General features: G+C 36.5%; 1 protein-coding gene across 1 annotated transcript in view; it reads left to right on the forward strand.

Annotated features, from left to right (window-relative positions):
- Window positions 1–345: 345 nt before the first annotated feature.
- Window positions 346–23,571, forward strand: part of LOC101048520 (tubulin beta chain-like) — a 35,044-nt gene continuing 11,818 nt past the window's right edge. Inside the window, exons 1-2 of the mRNA XM_003927541.2 lie at window positions 346–425; window positions 2,008–2,047. Coding sequence (XP_003927590.2) covers window positions 346–425; window positions 2,008–2,047 — 120 coding nt within the window. The remainder of the gene's footprint in view (window positions 426–2,007; window positions 2,048–23,571) is intronic.

Here is a 23,571-nt window from a genome sequence, read left to right on the forward strand (position 1 = left end):
TCATGGTAGGCTTGCCTGGTCAGAGTTGCAATGATAGTGCCCGGTCCCCTGACTCAGGCCCTTTGATGGACCTGACTTACCTCCAGAGGTTCCCAGGACCCTGATGAATTTCGGGTAACTGTCAACCAGGTAGTCGCTCATCCTCCACGGGGCCAGAACTCTGAGGCCCTGGAACATCTCAGGAGGCGCCTCCCCTAGAGGACCCCGAGGTGAGAGCGGCTGCCTGGGCAATACTCTGAGATGGCTTTTGTCTGGATGAAGATAAATCTCGGTGGGACCTACAAAATATTGTACTAGAGTGAGCATAGAAAGTGTCAGATTGCAGGGTCTTTATTGCCGGCGGCCATGGAGGACTCATGTTTCTACAACCTGTGGCCCCAAAAGGATGGTGTCAAGACCTTTTATGGCCATAAACCACCTCCAGGGTGAGGGTGAGGAGTGGGCATGGGGGTGAGGGACTCCAGACATTCCGAGGGCCAGTAGATTCTGTAAATCACCCCTGGGTGGAGATGAAGGTGAGCAGCTCCGGACATTCCGAGGGCTAGGGGACTTTTGACATTCCAATTGCTACTTAAGTGGTTCACAAAAGTCAAGATTAGTTTACACATTGTCTAGGTAGGTTGGAAATTACAGACCTTAATTACTTATTACAAGTCACAGGGGCCAAGATGGTGTGGGTTTAGACTGCGTGCCTGTCACATTTGGGGTTAGAGAGCAGTTTCAACAGAAAGCCAAGGTATGGTTGAGGTCTGCAGTTTTACGGGGCTTTTACCATGTCACACTAGTAGTATTACCAGTAAAATATAAATACTACTATACTATGTATTGTAAAATTTATATATATTACTTTTTCCATATATATATTGAAAGGAATAACATGATTTATATATATATATATATATATATAACTTTTACTACATATAATAATTACCACACAAAATAATTTTGCTTATCAGGGCCCCATCCTTATATTTAGAATCAGATGAATTTTTAGATACATATATATACATATCTCTCTTAATTATTAGACAACCTCTTTTGACCTCTTTTAGTTAGCGATTACTTTCAGGAAGACTCTAAAAGTCTTTTGAACAGAGAGTAATAACTTTTATGGAAGACCATTGACCAGAGACATTATATGTTGAGTGTTATGATAGCTATTTTCATTTATTTATTTTTCAAGGTACTCAATCCATCTGGAGTGCCTCTTCTGTTCCAGACACTATGATAGGTGCTAGAACTGCCCAATAAGGGAGGCTGCATGTGGCTACAAGCACCGGAACCATGGTGGTGCAACCAAGTTAATAAATGTTTAATTTTATTTAATTTTAATTAATTAAAATACGAATACTTGATTTGTGCCCAATTCAAGCATCAGTATAAAAACTTTTAATATGGATTATATGTTGAAATAATAGTTTGGAAATATTAAGTGAAAATATATTATTGAAATAAATTTTACTTGATTTTTTTTTTTTTTTTTTACAGTTTTAAGGTGGCTAATGGAATTTTGAATGCCTATGGCTCACTGTATTTCTATTGGAAAGGGCTATTTTAGAGATTCTGTGGTGGGTAAAATACACATGGTTTTCACCATCTTGGAATTTTAGATCATGTTTTATATTTTTATTGAAGTTCAGATATTGAATACTTGTTTAAACTGCTAATTTTAGAAATGGAAATTGAACAAAAAATTATAAATAGCCAACCAAATAAATTATGGGTCAAAAGTCAATAGTGTCTAAATATTTCTGTACCAAAAACACTTCTCCGAGAAATTGAGGCCTTAAATGTCCAAATGTATGAGATTTTACTCTTTTATGTGGTTCTAGTTCTATTGCATCTTGTGTTATTATGACATATTAGCCATTAATTGGTTCTGAAGAGAAAGCCCATTACTTTATAGGAGATTTTATTTAATTATTATTGTAATTCTGTGAAATAAGCATGACTTCAAACTCAATATTTGTCTCATTTCAAATTTCATTCTCTCTCGCCTTTACCAAGGATTCAGTCTCTTCAAGTTGAAGAAGAGGCCTTTGCAATGGTATTTTCAGGAAATAATACTCTACTCACAGCTGTGGTCTAGGATACTCATGCAACATATGAAATGATTTTGCCTTTTACCCCAGAAGGGGAATTTACCCTCTTATGTTCTGGGATTGCTGCTTATTTTAAGAAATTAGCCCGAGTCATTCCATTTCCTCAAATGGGAATTTTCTTGATTCCTTTCCTCTACTATAAGCTGCATTAAAGACAGTGCCAGGTGCCCTCAGGTTTTGATACTTTAAGAAATAAATTAACAGAAGCAGGTTTCCTAGAAGGCTCTGACAATGTCACTGAAAGTGCACCTGCACCAAAGGACTGAGTCATGATTCCAGGATTCTTCTAGTGCATAAACAGATGGCTTACTGAATGTGGCCTTCTTAAATCCAGATTAGAAAAACAAAGTCTAATTACCTAAGACGAAAAGAAGTGATTAAATTATAATTTATTTTCTGATTTTACTTATTTTCAAATAAACCTCTGAAAATAGAAAACCTTCCATTTTAATCACTAATCCTCAATTTAAAGGTTGTACTTGTATAAACAAAAATGAAACCCTTAAGAATATGGAAAAGAAATATTTTAGGAAATATCTTAAAATAAACTAAAGCTGATAAATCATCAGGGAGACTTAACATAATGTTCTGAAAAAGAAAATAAAATTACCTATCTTTCCATCTGGGAAACTCCTCAGAACAATAGTTAAATATTATGGAAGGTGCCGTTATTAAGATCTTTATTTTTTGTGGCTATATTTTCCTTTCTGTAGATTCAATAAGAATCTACCCTTCTCAGTGAGGCATACATAGTAGAGTAAATCAGTTGCAAAGTAGGCCATGCCACATATTTTATGTATTTAAATCTGACAAATTTTTTTTCTTTTTTTCCTTTTTTTTTTTTTTGGTGGGGCTACCAAGTCTTGCTCTGTCACCCAAGCTGGAGTGCAGTGGCTGATCTCGGCGCAGTGCAACCTCTGCCTCCTGGGTTCTAGCGATTCTCCTGCCTCAGCCTCATGGGTAGCTGAGACTACAGGCGCTCACCACCATGCCCGACTAATTTTTTGTATTTTTAGTAGAGATGGGTTTCACAGTATTAGCCAGGATGGGCATGATCTCCTGACCTCGTGATCCGCCCGCCTCAGCCTCCCAAAGTTCTGGGATTACAGGCGTGAGCCACCACACCCTGCCAACAATCTTAAGATTGTATTAAACTTCACAAGTGGTCAAATAATGTAAAACATCAAATAATAATATTGAATTAGGAATATCGTTTAACAAAGCTACGTTTGCAATAGGGTAGGAGACTGGACGTAAGTCTCAATTATAGCTAAGCAAGGAGAAACAAACCATCTTCTATCTGGAGACTCACAGTAATAAATGGAGTCACCCTGCCTAGTTCTCCCGAAAGGAGCTGAGTTGCTTAGAAGTTCCTGTCATCCTCCAGCCTGGGCAACAAAGAGCGAAACGCCGTCTCCAAAAAAATTTTTAAAAAGTTCCTATCATCGTCTCATTTCCTCACAAAATCATCATTTCTGACTTTTGCAATATTAATATTGAATCTGTGTCACAAACTTTGTAAACAGATTTTTCCTGTCGAATGTTTGTCTCTGAATCTTCTCTTTATAAAGCAAGGTTTATAAATCCATGAGGCTGGGACATGTTAATGAAACTGAAATTCTGTTGCAGTTTTGCTTTGTGTGTTTGGCTTACTGGAAAACATAAATATTTTAACAAACACAGCATTTAGACTATGACAAAGATAAGAAAAAGGACCCGCTTTTCTTTCACTAAAGGCTTCTTTTCAATCTAGCTTAGTAAACGTTTATCATCATAATTAGAATGGGACAGATAAATAATGCTGCCTTTTAAAATTTTCTCTATCTTTCACAAATGGAAAAACTAGTTTTCACTGGTCTCAACATGGAACTTCTATAAATAAACATCTCAGCTGTGTTGAGATGATTGTGTTCAGCAACATTATTATCACAAAGCACACATCTTTTTCTTTTCTTTTCTTTTTTTTTTCCTTTTTTTGAGACAGAGTCTCTCTCTGTCCTTCAGGTGGGAGTGCACTGGAGCAATCTCGGCTCACTACAACCTCCACCTTCCTGGTTCAAGCAATTCCTCTTCCTTGGCCTTCAAGTAGCTGCTATTACAGGCATATGCCACCACACCCAGCTAGTTTTTTTTTTAAATATTTTTAGTAGAGATGGGTTTCACCATGTTGGCTAGACTGATCTCGAACTCCTGACCTCTGGCAATCTGCCCACCTAAGCCTCCCAAAGTGCTGGGATTACAGGCATGATCCACCGTGCCTGACCAAAGCACATATCTTCAGATGTCTTTCCAATTCATTGTTGCACTCAAACCAAGAGAGAAAAGTTCAGTGCCTTCTTGAAGCCTGTCATTCAGTGGCAGAATTAACGTAAGATTGTTTTGGTTATTGATAAATGTTATTTAAAAATTGGGCCATGGCTGGGCGCTGTAGCTCATACCTGTAATCCCAGCACTTTGGGAGGCCAAGGCAGCCGGATCACCTGAGGTCAGGTGTTTGAGACCAGCCTAGCCAATATGATGAAACCCTGTCTCTACTAAAAATACAAAAATTAGTCTGGCACGGTGGCAGGCACCTGTAATCCTAGCTACTCGGGAGGCTGCGGCAGGAGAATCACTTGAACTCAGTAGGTGGAGGTTGTAGTGAGCCAAGATTGTGCTATTACATTCCCCTCCAGCCTGGGTGACAGAGCTAGACTCTGTTTCAAAACAACAGCAACAACAACAAAATTTCCAGAAAAACAAAAAACCACCAGCAACAACAAACTAAAATAATAATAATAATAAATACTGAGACACTTGTATCCATTTGCTAGGGTTGCCATAGCAGAGTACCATAAATTGAGTGTCTTAAAGAAAGTATATTTATACCCTCAACATAGTATGTATTTATTTTCTTGAGGCTACAAGTCCTAGATCAAGGTGTCAGTTGGGTTGGTTCCTTCTGAGAGCTGTGAAGGGAGATTATGTTCCTTGCCTGTCCTTTCACTTCTGGAAGTTTCTCTGTTATTTTTTTGGCTGGTAGAAGCATCGCCCCAAGTATCTACCTCCATCTTCACCTGGCATTCTCCCTCTGTGGATGACTCTGGGTCCAAATTTTCTTTTTTTTTTTTTTTTGTAAGGACCCAAGCGCTGTTGAATTAGGGTTTACCTTCATGACTTCATTTTCACTTGATCACTTCTGCAAGTTACCCGTTTCCAAATAAGGTAACATCCTGACATACTGGGGTTCGGATTTCAATATACTTCTTTGAAGTACCACAGCTTAACCCATAGCAGTCATTTATTAGAGTCTGACTGGGAGAGGGGGTTACAGGCAGTTAGAGCTGGGTGGCATTGGCCATGTTTTCAAAAGTGGCAGCAGCCAGGCGAGAGAAATAGACTCGCTTTCCTTGAAGGGCAAACACCAAGTGCAAAGGATGCAGGCTAGAAGAGGTTTGAAGGGTCTTAGGAGGAGACAGGGTGCTGTGTCTGGAGTGGCCATGCAAAAGAGAGGAGTGTGTAAGGAGATCGGAGAAGCAGGCAGGGCTCAGACTGTGGGGTTCCTCAAAGGCCCCAGAAAGAATTTGGAGTTACTGTGATTCTAAGAGTCAGCCGCTAGAAGATTTTTAAATAGGAAGTGATATGATCTGATATCTATTTTAAAAGATCAGTGTGGCTGACACCTCTCTTGTCTCTCAGGGAAGGCCATCTCATCTTTTCAGCTCTTTGTAATCTCTCTTTTTCCCGACACCTGGATCATTGGTAGTTCTCCCTCCATGTGTCTGTTAGCAGAAGTGAAGGAATCAAACAGTTAGGTATCTATGTTCACCCAGAAGCCTCCACTTTGATCTTTATAAAAGATCTTACTTTCAAAGTGTTATGTTAATTGGTTGCTATACTTGGTACCACAATTTTATATACATTTAGAAAGCTTAGAGACTAAACTCTTCATAGGTGTGTGTGTGTGTGTGTGTGTGTGTGTGTGTGTGTGTGTGACAAAGAGCTAAAATTCATCCTCCTAGGTTTAGGCTGAATGTCACCTCTTCTTTGATGCTTCCCTGAATGTCTCCACAGCATTTGTTGCTTCCTTCACAGTTCAGACCTGAAGGTTCACACTTTTCATATATTACTGTACCTACTTGTTATCTGCTGTCCTGGGTAGTCTGCAAGCTCCTTTAGATCTGGAACTTTGATTTTATTTGTTTTTCTTCTATTTATAACTGCTAGTTGCACAGTCTCTGACAACAGAAAGAAATAAATGCATTCAGGTGATTAGAATATATCCCTTACAGTTGTTTCGCAGAAGAACTTCATTTCATACCAACTATGAAAGGCACTGACAAACAATAGCATTTTACCCCAGACTTCAAAAGTGGAAGCAGCCAGATGAGAGAGATAGACTGGCTTTCCTTGAAGGGCAAACACCAAGTGCAAAGGATGCAGGATACCGTCCTCAGACTTGTAGTGGTTTTTATCAACAATGATATTTTAACCACAGATATAGTGTTTTTATTGTATCCATCCTAAACTTTCTAGATGAAATGTCTTCATTGCAAAAGTGACTTTTTTTTTTTTTTGTTTGTTTGTTTGTTTTGTTTTGTTTTGTTTTTTAATTTGGTCTAAAACTGAAACCTTTGAATTCTCTGCAGCGGGTATCTCTGATTCTCGCTTTTCAGAATACCTTTCATTAAAGATTTTCCCTCCCTTTAGTTCCCAATGTAAGGTTTGAGATGTATCCACTATTAAATTATTCATTTAAAACTTTTCAGACCTTTTGTTTATTACGCATATGAAACTTCAAGTTTGTGATTATAAACTTGCAAACCTGTGGCACTTGTAAATATCGATACCTGCTTTAAGAAGAAAGAGATGGAATTGTGCTGAGTGCTTGTGCAATGATTACTTTGCTCTCTGGGGTATTTTGCCATGAATGAGGGTGGCTTTCTGGAAGTGTAAATTCTATTGATGCTACCGATGCCCTGTGAATTTAACGGGCTTTGCATATTTGGCAGCTTGTGTGTCCCAGTGTTTAGTCACCCCTTTTCTGCCCACAGAGCTGCATTTGTTGTAAAAAATACAGTAGCTTGTTAGTAACAACTTAAAAAAAGATAAAGATTACTTTATCCTAAATTCATTGAATTTCTACAATGTACTAAGCATAAGGAAGGCAGGAATAAATACAGGAATACTAGGGTAACCAATTCATCCAGATTTGTCCAGTACTGTCTCAGTTGTGGGACTGAAAGTCTCATACCCCAAGGAACCCCTCAGTCTCAGTCTAACTGGTCATCCTAAGTCTGAACAATTTACATTTAATGATAAAAATTAGCTTTTAATCTTTTAAAAATTCCCTTTCCTTCCCAACTTTTTCTCCAAAACATAGAGTGTATAAAAGAAAACCAAATAAAATGTTCCTAACATATACATAAAGAAATAAGAATAAGGAATATTTAGATGATGTCTGTTTGGTTAAATAAATGCTGTGATGTCCCATACCTTTTCTTGAAGAGGGTAGCAACTCTGTCTGAGTCTGTTAGAAGGCCATTGACTCATTGGGACTTGAGAGGAAATAAGAGAAAAACTACTTTCAAGGTAAAGAGGCAAAAAATACAGGACCATCTTCAGTACCATGTGATGGCCTTTATTTTAAGTGCCCTTTCCCTCTGAGTTTTGAAGAACATCAACTCTTCTTTCAAAAGGGCATAATTCATTTAGAAAGAATCTGGTTCTGTCTCCTTACACCTGTGTGTGACCCTTGCCAACGTTCTGATTTTCTCTCTGAATCTTGCTTTCTGAACTCTTAAAGGAAGGGTTTGAATACTTACAGATTTGTAGTGAAGTTTAAATGGTATAACATTTCCGAAAGCATCCGTATTTAAACCAAAATTGGTACTTCAGAAATGTTAAATATTAGCATTGGGCTCAACCCAGGTGTTACCTTCTCTTTGGCCTTTCCTAACACCCTGGTAAAGTGAACATCCCTTCCTTTACCCTTGCCCGTAAACTCTCATGGCAATTCCAGGACTTTATTATACTGATTTAATTAGCAGACTCATTGATTTCCGTTTCTACTGCAAGATTCTTGAAAATAGTTTCCAATATTCTCTATTTCTGATACTTTCTATGGTGAAAGGCACATAGTAGAGATTTAACACATTTTGAGACATTTCTAATGGATGAAGTCATGGAGAGAATGATGGTGGTAGATCACTCAAGAAACAAGAAATTCAGATCATATTCTGAATACTTGAGAAAATAATGCGAACTTGAATAATGCATCACTCTTTAACCAAGCGTGCTTGTCTTTATGCAGGATACACATCCATGCATGTTGCCTTCCTATTTCAATGGCCACCCATTGGATACAAGACAAAGTGCATAGTCTTCACCGTTTGACGCATTCCCCAAAGAGTCCATGCCTTGTTATTCATTTCGCAATGCCCCTTTACTTGATGATTCTTCTGTATGAAACATCTTGCTCTCACCATTTCCAAACTACCAGCTTCCATGCCTGCTCCACCCAACTAAATCTTAGTAATCCTTCAAAACTCAGTTTGGATATCATCATCTTCTTAAGGCTTTGCTGACCTACCCCAACTCTATCTCTCAAGGCCTAATTCAGTATACTTTTTTAATGACCTATAGTATCTCATGCAAAATTCTGCCATTTCCTCTATCTCCCTATCTTATTGTTTTCCCTTGAAAGTGAAAGCTTATCTATGGAAGGGACATTGACTCATTTCTTTAAATTCATTCCTTAGCCATAGCCTGTTATATAATACATACAAAAATGGTTTTTGAATGAATATCTTCGAATCTGGAATTGGTACTGATAATGTTCCTTCTACTCTGTTCCTTCTAACCTGGGTGAGCCAATTTCACCTAGTTATGCACAGTGAATTGTCTTACTATAGCTACATTTCTTTCTAGTGTGCTATTGCAAGTTCATGCCACAGAGTTTATTCATGATAGATTTAGAGTTTATTTGCTGGCAATACACTAGGGTTGTATTGATTTTGCCCATCCTTTTCACCAGATGTCAACTGGTATCCTATTTTGATTCATGGTTCCATAGGGCTAGCTCTCATACTAGGGTCAAGTACACTGCCTGATTGAAGCATCCTCTTCTAACTCAGAAATGAGAACATGAGTAAATGCAGGTGAATTCTCTAGTTTCCTTCCGCTTAAATTTAAGCCATAGTTTCTTCAGCTAAGGTCAAACTTCCTGACTGTGAATGATGTTTGTTTCTCTTTTATATGGTGTAATCATCTATATAGACCTAAGTAAAGAGAGCATTGGATTCAGAGTCAGAGGCCTGTGGCTTTGTCTTGGATAGCTATTAGACAAGATTAGAGGAATGTTGATTAAATTCTCCATTCATTCTCTAATCTGTGAAAGAAAGATAAAAATTCCCAACTCAGAGTGTTGTTTAAGGAATTAAATAATAATATATGAATAAAAAGAATGTGTGCTTTCTCCATTTCTGGGAATATATCTGATAGATATAGTCGCTAAAGAATTATCTTTTCCTAGGTAAACAACAAGACTTTCTTTTAGACAGAAAGTATGCATTTTTGAGCATATAAAACTGAGCTTACTTCTTATGGGTTTAATATGGTCTGGTCTCTCTGTTTGCAGTTTGGCTGTGTAATGGTAATAAAAAATTATCCTTCTCTTTTGGACCAGTTACATTAAGGCACATGGGTGCATTCTCTCATATCTCAGAGCCAAGGGTGACTCAGAAAATAAAACCTGCTCATATTGTGGTAGATAGTCAAGCAAGAGGTAGTTAGCTAAATAAGTAACCAAATTTGAGATTGTGTCGTTCTGAAACAATTTTTTTTCCTGTTAGAGCAAAATTACAGGACATAAAACATCTGGAAGATAATTTAACTATTCCAAGCCTCACATTCAGGGGTCCCAATGTTACAACTATACAGCAACAGTAGAATGCAGAAGTAAATACAAGGCAGACTTTCCAAGATTAGGAAAACAAAATAAGACAATAAACAGCAATCTCAAATATTATTAATATTCTATGACTGTAATCAACCAGAAGAAACAAATGATGTGGGCAATAATAATAATAAGAGTAAGAATAACAGAAATCAGTGTGTGATTATCTGTCAAATGAACATATGAAAAATATAAGAAGAATTTTTTTTTTCCACTATGAGTAAAGGGCTACCATCACTGGGCCCTAGTCTTGTCAAGGAAAATCCTAGTCTTGCCAAGGAAGATGATCTAGGATGTGTCTGTCATGGCACCGTTTCTATGCACATGACAGAGTTCAGATGGATGAAAAATGATGTATTCCAGGAGCTAAGGGTTTTTCTTGTTAACTGTGAAACATTCGATCTACTGGACTGTATGTGTAGACATAAAATTAAGGTGTGTAAGTCAACTTAGGAGTCAAATAGTTCTTCAAAGTTGAGTTACACACCTTAACTCTATGTCACTGGAAAAAAAACATTAAAGATGTGTAAGAAACAAAGGCAGTAGCTTCTTCATGTCAAAGTGAGTTGCACATACCCAGATCTCATCCCTGACAGGTCTATGTTTTCTGTGGGTAAGTTGAATAAGATATGATGAGGTGAGAAGTTGTACATGGGTAGCTGCTGGACCTCCCAAAGAGAAACAAAATGTTGAATGCTGGTCCTGTAGTCTTCTATAAAGCTAAGTCAGTACAGTGCTAAATTAAAGCCTATTGTGTTGTTGCTAGCACAAACTTGGTGGTGTTTTGGTGAGGGTTTACAACGCGGGTGAGTTTAGAGACCCTGAGAAGCAGAGGGAAGAATTTCATGTAGGTACAAAGGTACAATTGTACAAATTTTATACTGTAAGATGGTGAAGGTAGAGATGCAGAAGCTTATTGGGGAAAGAGTTTGATTGGTGTGGAATGGGTGTCAAATTGTATCGTAGCTATCTGAATAAGAAAGTGTGTACAGGAGGGGGAAGGAGCTGAAGGAGTAGGGTAGGGATGGAGTGTGGAGGGGACCATAGACAAAGGTCTCAGCATTGAAAAAGACAGAGGTCTGAAGACAAAAGAAAATTTGGAACAGTAATATGAGAAAAATCACTTGTTTTCAATGGCAAAACCATTTATTAGAAAATTTGGCTATCTGCATTCTGAGGTCACTAAGTGAGAATTTTATTTCTGGTTATTTCTGAAGTTGTGGGTAAATAATAATGTTCTTTTGTCCCTATGGTTTCCAGATTTTAACTTGATAGATGATTCTACAACTTCTCAGGTGTGGAGAAGCAGTAGAGAACTCGGTGAGGCTCATTATCTTTGTTTTTTAATCCAGAAATGACAATTGTGTGTGAGACAATGTTTTCTTTCAAAGTATCTCTTTTGCCCTTGAATATCTATAATTTCTATATGTTCTTAATTATCTCTAAAGTCTTGAAGGTTAAGTGAGGGTTCTAATATTCTAAAAAAATAAGTTAACGTAAAGAAAACCTTGGGTTATGTGTGGGGTTTATCCCAGTGATTATCAAACACATGCTTATAAATCACTGGAGACTGCAGCTCTGAGTTTACATCTTTGATGATAAATATATGTGCTGTGCATCTTGCTAACACTGCTCTAACTTTTGGATTAATTCCCGCAAATCTTTTGGGCCACAGGGACGTAAAACAGAAGCAAGACTTTAGCTCCCATCATCCATCATTAATTAGCTGTCTATTGGAGGAAGTTCTCTCAACTGAAGGAACTTTTCTTATCTGAAAAATAGGTATACAAAAAGCTCTTACAGTGAAAGTCCAGATTGCCTTGGCAAAGATAATGCATTATATAGATACACTGTCTTTCAAACAACAGTAATTTCATCTTAAAAGAAAATCAATCCCATACTTTAAATGAGTTATCTATACACATATGCACATATACATACACATACTCAGAAATATATTATTTTGACGCATTTAATTTGATGCTTTTTAATGTCAGATATAGTAATTGGTTGATTTTTTTCCCCATTATCTTCACAGATTGCACCGTTTAAAACCTCAGCTTCATTCTGCTTTTCTGAATATGAATTGGAGGCTTTTCTCTAGGGAAAATGGATTAACCGTGGATATTCAAAATAAACATTTTCAGCGTGAAGAATGAGGCTGGCATAGTAACCTGCATGTAGAATTTGAGCTGATATTTGTGATGTGTTGATGTCCTTCATTGTAACAATGTTTAACTATCTAATAAAACATTTAATGAGCAATAGGGAGACTTGTTTAAGACGTCATGAAATTTATGTCTATCTAAATTATAATTTTTATACTAATATTGATTGTATATATTAATATAATGATTTTATTCTATACTGTGTTAATATTTGGATGGAGAAAATGCTTTCTCATGGGACTTGTCCTGTCCCTAAACTAAAAGGTAGAAAATGCCTTCCCAATCTCCGAATATGCAGTGTGACAGCCCTTTCTGGGTTTTCTCATGGAATTGTGGTAGCCTACTGGGTAGTAGGAAACTAGAGAAGGAGTAAAGAGTAACCATATCTAACTTCTGGTAGATCAGTTAGAGACATTATTTAGCTGCTTTAAAGACTGACTAACTGTGTTAATTGGCTGGATTTTTGTGACAGCCACGTGGTAGGACAGGTGACTGGCATTTCTTTGCCCAAAGCAAAGAAGTTACAAGGCCTGAACCATAAGATATTATTTTAATATATCTTCGTATTTGTATATGAAGTGAGGGACAGTATACTGCTTGTTCAGAAAATAGGAAGAGTCTTAAATTAAGATTTAGTCAATTATTCATTGCCATTCTAAGAGGTTTAGACATAATCTCATTCAGGGTCAGAGGATTTTTGAGTCAGAAAATGAACAAAAATAAATTAATTTATATTCAGGTTTTAATTATTTCGCCCATTAGGAAGCATAACTCTGGATTTTGTTTTCTTGTATTTTGGGAAAGAGAGTTGCAGGGAGAATAAATTGTTTCATTTTGACATTCCTCAGCAGACAATTCTGCAGGTAGTTTAGCACTTTCCCCTTCAACATTTGTTCTGTTTGGGGTGAGTAGACTTAAAAATATTTCTTGCAGACATATGGAGAGTAGGTGTGAAGCAATTCTCACGCTATTAACACATTTCTTGACAGAATCTCACATTGGTCAAGAAATGGTAACAACTTTCAGGGAACTGAGAAGTGCATAACCTGGAGGTGGGGCATGTAGTAGAGATGATTCAGGAAACGCTCAAGAGTTACACAATATTCTCTTTAAATAACTTGGATTACTGTCAGAGTTTGACTAAATAGAATAATTGGAAGTATATATTTCTAAGTCAATTTATGTTCAGTTTTTAACAATATTTCCCATCATGGATCAATACAACTATTAAGAGGTGGAACAAAGAGAGTAAGTTGTTCAAAGATAGCATTTGGTAAAAAAGATTAACTCTGGCATGATGAGCATCTTTAACATAGATAGTGAAATGCAATGTCTCATTCAGAAAATATAGATGGCTCTGAGACTGGCTTTAAAAGACACAGGAAGAAAATACTATCTCTACCTAACAGAATAGTCTGTTGCTATCTTAAAAAAAAAAAATCTATCTGTCTTTTTTCCTGAACTCTCAAATATTCTCTGTGAGTAACAGGGGGCAGCTTTTGCAGTTATATGGGATATGTTTTCTCATTATCAAATCCTATAAATAGTTTGAAATAAAACCTTTCTAAGAAGTGTTTTGTAGCACGTTTTTCTTTGGTACCATCTTCAGTAAAAACATAAGTTAGCTTCGGGTTGGTAATTCTGCACATTAATGGCTGCAGACTGGTAAAGATAGCTGTGGAAAAAGTGAACCATTTATCAACAGCTGTTTAGTTATTTTTCCTTTTGTTGCTGGGTAATGTCACTGATTTGGGAAAAGAATCTCTGGACACTTAGTGCATTCCCTTCCTGGGAGCCATGTCTATGAGAGTAAATTATTTTCTGCCTACCTGTTTGTATAAATAAAAATATACAAGAATATAAAAATGTTCCTTTACCCAGTTTCAAACATTCAAAAGAAGGTGCATTCTTCCTGGTGGCTTTGTGTTAGTAGCTTGGAGTACACTGTGGCATGGACTCATTGGACTAAAACCAGTTGAATAATACAGACTCTTTCATTTATTTATTATTATTATTATTTTATATTTTATTGCATTTTAGGTTTTGGGGTACATGTGAAGAACATGACAGATTGTTGCATAGGTACACATGTGGCAGTGTGATTTGCTGCCTTCTTCCCCATCACCTCTATCTGGCATTTCTCCCCATGCTGTCTCTCCCCAACTCCCCAAACCCTGCTGTCCCTCCCCTATTTCCCCTCAACAGACCCCAGTGTGTAGTGCTCCCCTCCCTGTGTCCATGTGTTCTCATTGTTCAACACCCATCTATGAGTGAGAACATGCGGTGTTTGATTTTCTTAACCCAGGAGACAGAGGTTGCAGTGACCCAAGATCATGTCACTGCACTCTAGCCTGGGTGACAGAGTGAGACCCTGTTTCCATATATATAACTAATCCCTGCAGCACAATTTGGATGTACAAAATTTTTAACTTGCCTGTCTACTAACTCAATATCATATCACCCTTGATAAGTTAGAAGGCATAGTTAAAAAAAAAAAAGTCTAAATGACTTAAGAAAGGTGTTCATTTTAATGTTAACTATGTTTATTTCTAGATAAAAACTATTGAATAATCAACAATTTTTTTTGTACATTTCAATATTACCAGAATATTGTGGGCAAGTGCCTGGCACATGTATTCTCCAGGTTTAGAGTTTTAGAAGTAGTTAGCAAATGAGTGCATTCAATGCTAGTAAAACAAGAAAGAGAAATGGAATCTGCTTCCCCATGATCTTAATACATTGTTGGAGAAATAGAGCACCTGTGTATGAAAATAAAAGGAAGTTCCTAAACACATAACTTTGGCTGTGACTGTCACCAGAAATAGTGACCTGATAGGTGAGATGATGTAGGAGCGCATTAAACTGAGATTTACAAAGGATTTTAAACATTTTTTTCTGTTACCTTGGCTTTGTTATTGTGATACTGGATGTAATATGCATTTAATTGCCTTTGTCTGTTAACTGGTGTGAAATGTGTTTTGACTACTAACTGTCCTGCAATCATGACTCTGGAATGAGAAACAGGAATGCAGTATTAAAGAAAGGCCTAGAGCTTAGAAAATAACTTTTTTCCGACTCCTGATCTCCTAACACTTTTCCTCCTTTGTCTCTAATGGGTTAATATTTTCTTAAGAAGTGTTCCATTTGATTCTTAGTAGTATAACAATATCAACCATATGTGCTATATTTTGGTCTTTAAATTCCAACCTTTTATTTTGATTGATTTAATTGAGACTTCATTTTTAAAGATAATGACCTATTTACAAATTCAGGTAATATTGTGATGTACAAAAAAAAGAAAATGTTGATCATTCAATAGTTTTTATCTAGAAACAAAAATAATTTTCATTAAAGTAAACACCTTTCTTAAATCATTTAGACCCTTTTTTTCAAACTATGACTTTTAACTTATCAAGGTTGATACTATATTGAGTTAGTGGACAGCCAACTTAAAAAATGAAATAGAGCAGAATGGAAAATATCATAAATCAGAATGCATGGAACATGAGTCGATGTATTAATGAAACTTTTGTTTTAATTGTTTGCTTGTGTGTATACAAATGAGTGTGTGTTTGCGTGTCTACCATTTGCTGTAAACCTTCTTTGTTTCTGTAGTTCATAGTCAAATAACTTTGAAATCTAATGACTTAGGCAGTGGTTTCAATGGATGAAATCCAGTGTTAATATGAGCCAGAGCTGGAAACCACCATTATGTATAATTACAGCTAAAAATAAGACAAGATGAGGGCCTAGAAAGGAAAAAGAGAACAAGGGTGAAAGAATGGGAAGAACAGAGAGGAAGGAACTGAGATAATAGATTTGTGCTTAAAGGCTGCTGCTGAAGACACTCTTCTGTCTTGACTCATCTGAGCATTTGTGACATAAGACAGCCAATGAAAATGGGGAGATTAGCCGGGCATGGTGGCTCACGCCTGTAATCCAAGCACTTTGGAGGCCAAGGTGGGCGGATCACCTGAGGTTGGGAGTTCAAGACCAGCCTGACCAACCTGGTGAAACCTCGTCTTTAAAAAAAAAAAAAAAAAGAAAAGAAAAAAGAAAGAAAGAAAGAAAAGAAAATGGGGAGACTAAGAATGGCCTTAACACAAGTGAAATGGGAGATTGCCTGAGATATGATTGCAGCATCTCCTTCCCCTTCCAAAAAAGACAGCACAGAGGAATGGACTCTAGGCTGTGTTCCCTTTGTAAAGCCTTGTACCACTTATGAAATACACCGACTTCCAGGTTAGGCCATATCCAAAGTTCATACCAGTCATCATTTCTCCCTGTTTGAGCCATTTAACCTGATTTTCCATGATGAAACTGATGTGTTGGATAAAATGCTTCAAAATTCCCTTCTAATCCTTACAGTCTATGTTTTATATGGAGATGACCAAAAGAGGAACAACAACAAAAAATTTTGATGGAATATAGTGTAGCAAGTTGGATGTAGAGACATATGTATAGGTGGGATAATATTGGAGCTCAGAGTTCAAAATCAGCTTCCTACTTCAAAAATTTTCTAAGATCCGACTGAGCTAAAAGATAATAAAATAGTAGTACCACTTATTAATTATTTGCTATTTTCCAGATGCAATGCTTATCTTTGTCATTCAGTCAATAACTTTCATATCATAAGTATGATTCATTTCATAGGTATGAATTTAACAATAACTTACATATCATAAATATGATTAGCCTTGCATAAATACCTGGGACAGAAGATAACTCAGTGATTGATTAATAGAATCAGAGTCCAAATCTAGCTTTGTCTGATTAAAAATCCTTTGCTCTTCCCTGTTATATCATGCCAAGTTCATTTTTTGAAGCCTAATTAGGAATAGCTTTTAGGGTATTGAGAATCTGTACTGATTATCTCAATATTCAAAATTTTAAAGCATGCACTTTAAAATCTGCATATGAAGTAAATAATGTAATATGAGGCACAGACGGTAAAGAGTCAGAAAATATGGGCTTCAACGTCAGTTGCATCTATTACTAGAGAGAGCTTTGGTGAGCTGCATAAACCCTGGGTTACAGTTATTTTTTATCTTTAAAAGACATGAAAAAATCAGTTTTTAAAACCTGTTCTATGTACCTCAGGATTGTAACTGTGATCAAAAAAATAAAACTACTTGAAAGCATTTTGTATTTGATAAAGCAATGGATAAATAAATAGCGTACTATTTAATTAATTCTTGGGTATACTATGATCTGCAGCAGGACAGTAGCCCTATAAAATGATGAGACAAAAATTAAGATTTTTTAAATTTTGTATCTATATGAAATAATAATAGAAGCCATGTCATTTTGTTAAAATATAAAAATAATTACGTTATAAACATTCAGGTGAGAAACACGGAATGTTTATATGAGGTTGTCTGAGAAGAGTTGCCTGATAGGCTGCGCTCTGAGATTAAAAGCAGAAACACAATGAGAATCAGTAAGACCCGAAATGGGAAGATTGAGATCAGGTGACTTGGATGGCCGATGGTAGAGCAGTTTGATAAAAGACAAGCAAGATACAAGATACAGAATCAGAGCAGGAACTGTTTATCCTCAAAGATGAGGTGCAATGGCATTTTGACCACGAAAGATGTGGTTGTTGTTATATGGAAAAAAAAAAAATCCATAAAGGCCTTTAAGCCAACAGTGGTGTTGTAGGACAAGAGAGAAACAAGTTAGTGAATGTTATTGAAAGAGATTTGAAAAAGAAAATCAATTTTTCTTATCAAGTGCTGGTTCTCCCTCTTTTTGAATTCCGTGTGAAGTACTAGTCATGTGTCTAAACTCTACGCAGGGTCGTAAGAAGATCAAGCTTTGAGTATTTGTGCTGGGAGAAGTTGTTGGGCAAATTTCAGCTTTCTTTTTTTTTTTTAAATAAAAATGAAAATTGCCTTGTTAGACTGAATTTTGAAAATCAAGTAACCAGAGCTACATTAGACCGTATTTACTAACTTTAAAAAATAAGGTACAGAATGCAAAAAACCAGGAAGCATTTAGAAAGTTTTGATGCAAAATGCTTTAGGAATTAAAATCAGGGTTTATAGTAGGTACAATAATGATTTTATTTATATTTTAATAGGTAAGAAAAGATACTCACTGGTAAATCAAACAGGAGCATGCATTGAAAATAATTTGGCTAGTGATATGATGTGCCTATTTTATCATAGATGCAATAGCAGGTGAGAGAAAAGGGATTTAAGAAAGCATTGTTTTTAATAATAATTTTACTACTATAAGCCACCATTACTACTAATATAGATTATTACAATAATATTATTATCTTATGTATAAAAATTTTGTAAAAATATTTTGCAGGCACTAGGTCTGTTGATCACAGCAACACAGATAAGTTAATATTACCTTTTTTTCATTTTTAATTTTTTTTTTTAATGAGCAACCTGAGGCTGAATCAGGTAGTGTTTTGGTTTGCCCACTTAACATTGTTAGATTCAGTAAATGTCTAAGCCAGGGGACAAAACTTTGTCTCTTTATGTCCCCAAACCACAGCTTTTGTTGCTTTTTTGTTTGTTTTTTTTCTATGTATTCTACTTTCAAAGAAAGCAGAAAGTAATGTATTTGTAAAGAAAGTAACAATAATGTCATGTGTGCAAAAGGCCTGGTGTTGAGGGGCAGGGACCTTACATGCCTGCCTTGTGTTGTGTCTTTCCCATGGCTAGTGCTTAGCTTGGGTGAGTTATGTAACTGCTCTGCAAGAGTGTCAATTTCACATAATGCTCTCTGCCCTGGAGCAACGCAAGAGCAGAGCCCTAGGAAGAGCCTATTTGAATCATCACATGCATAAACTCACGTTTCTGAAACAGGCCTTAGTGATGAGAAAAATGGTATTGATTTCCAGTTTTAAAGTTAAAATGGTGCAGATTGTGGTTCCAGGTTTATGATAGGAAATAAAAACTGACATCCTTCCAGAATTAAACCCTCCGGCACTTAGAAATGCTGCAAAACTTTTAATAAAATTTATATTGAATGTTACCTGAGCTGGGAATAAAGGAAGAACAAAAAGGAGAAAAGAAAGATAAGAAGAAAGGAAAGAAACTCTAGTAGTACGTCAAACCAAGAGATAAATGAAAGCCAGAGCAATTAGGATTTGAGCTTAAGCCGCAGCTGCATCTGGGGCAAGGATGGGCGCATGTGGATGTAATTGTATTTTTCTTTTTAACTAGTAGGGTCAGGTTTTAATGCTGATTTGGGGGTTAGAAAAACTAAAACACAGACTTTTACCAGGCAGGGAGATAAAAGCAAAGACTTCGTGTCTGCACTTCCAGTAAAATGTAGACTAACCACCCTCCGCCTTGGGAAAGTGATTAAAAACCACAGTTACAACAAAGATATATGTATTTTTTGAAATCTGTATATCTGTTTGGCATTCAGTCAAAAAAAAAATCTAACTTGAGATTTAGAAAACCTAAGTTTATACCTCCTTTAGATTTGTGGTTTGATTTTATACTGCCCATGTGTTTTTGTAACACTCAGAACAAGGAGTCGGGGCAGAGGAAGAGAAAGAGAGAAAGAGAGAAAAGGAGGGAAAGACAAAGGAGAGGCTGGGAGAGACGGGGAGGGAGTCAAGAAGGGAGAGGAGGAGGCTCCCCTCTCAAGCAGGTAAAATGTGAAACTTCTGAGGAATCAGCAAAAGCAAATAAATGTAAAATTTCTCTTGTCAGGCATTCCCAAAGGTATTCCCAGGCCAAAGAGCTTACGGTAATAGAAATACATTCAGAAAGACAATATAAAGCAAGCAAGCAGACAATTATGAAAGAAGGAATTGAAACACTAGCATGAGAGGATACAATGAATGAAAAATAGATTTGAAACATCCTGAAACAGACCTTCTATAAATTAAAAATATCCTAATTTAAAAAAAATGACATTGTTGAAGAGTATTAGTGAAATTGAAGTTGATGTGAGACAACTATACAAAATTAAAAATATGAAAGAAAGAAAATATAAGAAGACAAAGGTCCAAGGAATAAAACTTTAGAAGATGTGATGTATTTCTAATAGCTCCAGAGGGAAATATTGTATTCAGAATATACTTCAGGAAATCTTCAAAGAAATCAGAGTTGACAATTTTCCAGAGCTTATTAAAGACAAGGAGTCTTCATTACAAAACAAAACAAAACAAAACAAAACAAAAACCAATAAATTCTGAGAAAAACTGATGAAAATAAATCTTTTTCCTGACAACCAACGTGCTCCTGCAAACACCAAAGTCAAAGAAAATGTTTCAAAAACAGCCAGAAAGAAAATGCAGTCTACCTATTAGGACAACTATTAGATTGAAAACTGGCATATGAAGCCCATTGCATTGATTTACAGCAAAGAGGCAATGCTATGCTATCCTCGAAGAAACAAGAAAACAAAATCAATCTGTCAACTCTATGCAGCAGAACACTTACTCAGGAGCACGCCTTTCTTCGGTTTCTGAAGTAGTAAGTCCTGGGAAAAGGATCCATGTGAAAATGATTTATTAGGAAGTGCTACCAGGATAAATTGGTAGAAGTGGTAATAAAATCAAGCTTTAAAAAGTGTTAATAAGCAGTGTTTATTATATCCATATACTTAGGAATAATTACTAAGCCAGAAGTTAACAGACCTAAATATAAAAATTAACAAAAACTTTGAAAATTAAACATTGGAGAATATCTTCATATCTTTGACTAAATTTTTTAAACAGAACACAAAATGCACCAACTATAAATAAAAAGTTGAATACATTTGACCTGAAGCTAAGAGCATGCATTCACCAAAAGAAATGACTGATTAAAAAAGTCAAACTACACAGTAGCAGCAAACATTTTCAGGACACATATCTGATAAAGAATTTGTACCAGAATATATAGAACCGCAAAAATCAGTAACAAACAATTTTTTAAAGAGTTTTTTTGTTGTTGTTGTTAAAGCATGAGACATTCTTCTTCATTATCTCTGGATATATTGTGTAATTTACATCTTATCTGCTAGAATTTATCAGATGATCACATAGCTACCAGTGCTAGAGAGAAAAGTTCACTTCACTTTGTCCATTTATCCAGATAAAATTAAACATTTTCTTACTGAGCAAGACTAGGAATATATATTGAATTAGATCACTATTAGGCCTGGAGCAATGGCTCATGCCTGTAATCCCAGCACTTTGGGAGGCCAAGGGGAGCAGATCATTTGAAGTCAGGGGTTCAAGACCAGCCTGGCCAACATGGTAAAACCCTGTCTCTACTAAAAATACAGAAAAATGGATCTGGCATGGTGGTGTGCGCCTGTAATCCCAGGTACTTGGGGGTCTGAGACACGGGAATATCTTGAATCCAGGAGGTGGAAGTTGCAGTGAGCCAAGATCATGCCACTGCACTCCAGCCTGGGTGACAGAGAGAGACCCTGTCTCAAAAAATACAAAAATCATTACTAATTCTTGCCACACAATTTGAAGGTACAAAGTCCAACAACATTATTCAACCAATGTATTGAAGATGGATTCTATGCTTCACTTTTTTTCTAAGTTCTGGATGTGAGAGGGGCCTTAGAGATTGAAAGCTGAAAAAAGACGTTGCTCTACTCAAGGAGCTTGTAGTCTACTAGGGAAAGATAACGATGTACAAATATCCCTAACATGTTTCTCACTAAGATGAACTGATATATGAGTTCAGAGGTGGAAAAAACTGCTCCCAGAAGAGTCTTGGATACTTTCATAAAGAAAGGCATTTTAAAGTACAGGAAACTCATGGGCACAGTCATGGCGCTGGAAAAATTCTAAGTAGCTATAAAGAAAATTAAGTAGTTCAGCTTGCGTAGAGTACAATATATAAATTGGAGAAACTGAGTTCAAATATGGAATGTGATGTGACTATAGGAGATTTTAATGGTCAGATTTTGGCCTTTCCTCACTAAGAATGAGAAACCATAAAAATTCTCAGGCATGATTCTTAATTTTGGGTTTGTATGTGTCAGGGTGGCAGGTTGAATTTTTTTTTATTGTGTTGTGTGAACCTTTTATACTGGAAGTCACATACTAAAAACACCTTTAGAATTATTAACTAATTTGCATTTTATACTCTGCGCAAATTTGTGTTTTCATATTCTGGCCAAGCTAATACAACCTTTAAGGTTCTAATGATTGTCATAGTCTCAGTTTAGAGATGGACCTTTTTTGCTTGTTTGCTTAAGACAGGGTCTTGCTTTGTTACCTAGGTTGGAGTGCAGTGGTGCCATCATAGCTCTCTATAGCCTCTACTTCCCAAATTCAAGTAATTCTCCCACCTCAGCCTGCCTAGTAGCTGGGGCTACAGGTACACACCACCATGCCTCTTTTAAATTTTTCATAGAGACAAGGAATTCTCATTATGTTGCCCAAGCTGGTCTGGAACTCCTAGGCTCAATTGATCCTCTCACCTTGGCCTCCTAAAGTACTAGGATTACAGGCATGAACCACCATACCCAGCACATTTTTATATCAAATTATCTTCCTGTAGAATCATCTCATTTAAAGTTTCAAGCAGAACACCATTATAAAGATGGCAGATCATTTTTACAAATCTAATTTAATTCCCTCCTGAAACCACACTAAACTCATAGTAAAATAATTATGTAAAAAACAATACTACCAATACCAGAGAACGGGAGAGAAGACAAAACAAAAAGATTGTGAAAGTTAAAAAAAAATGTAGAGGTACAGAAAATGGTATGTCAGATGTCCAAACCTTGAATCCTAAACCAGCAGTAGGGAAAGCTGAGGGACAACCTGGCTTATGCTGTGGAATTACCAGAAGGCTCAGGAATTCAAAGCACCAGATATCCCACTAGTAGGGTAAAGGCTAATGTTAGTAGGATAAATCAAGAGTTAATTCGAGAAATTGTATCTCTATTTTCATGCCGCTATTGTGTGTATTGTAGGGGTTATGTTCTCTGTTCCCTTAAATGGACGCAAGGTTTAGTCTCCGGAGAAGGTAAAATAGAATGCATGTCTTGGCTGGAGAACAGCAGACCAGTTGTGAATAGCTTACTAGGTCAGCCTATACCACAGGCATACAGTTGGTTTTCCTTTTTTTTTTTTTTTTTTTACAGGGTAGCTTTATTTTTATTTTTATTTTTTTAATTAAATTTTAGGTTTTGGGGGTACATGTGAAGAACATGCAAGATTCTTGCATAGGTACACACATGGCAGTGTGATTTACTGCCTTCCTCCCCATCACCTATATCTGGCATTTCTCCCCATGCTATCTCTCCCAACTCCCCACCCCCTGCTGTCTCTCCTCTATTTCCATCTGACAGACCTCAGTGTGTGATGCTTCCCTCCCTGTGTCCATGTGTTCTCATTGTACAACACCCACCTATGAGTGAGAACATGAGGTGT

The sequence above is a fragment of the Saimiri boliviensis genome, chromosome 3 (assembly GCF_048565385.1).
Source record: "Saimiri boliviensis isolate mSaiBol1 chromosome 3, mSaiBol1.pri, whole genome shotgun sequence".
NCBI lineage: Eukaryota > Metazoa > Chordata > Mammalia > Primates > Cebidae > Saimiri > Saimiri boliviensis.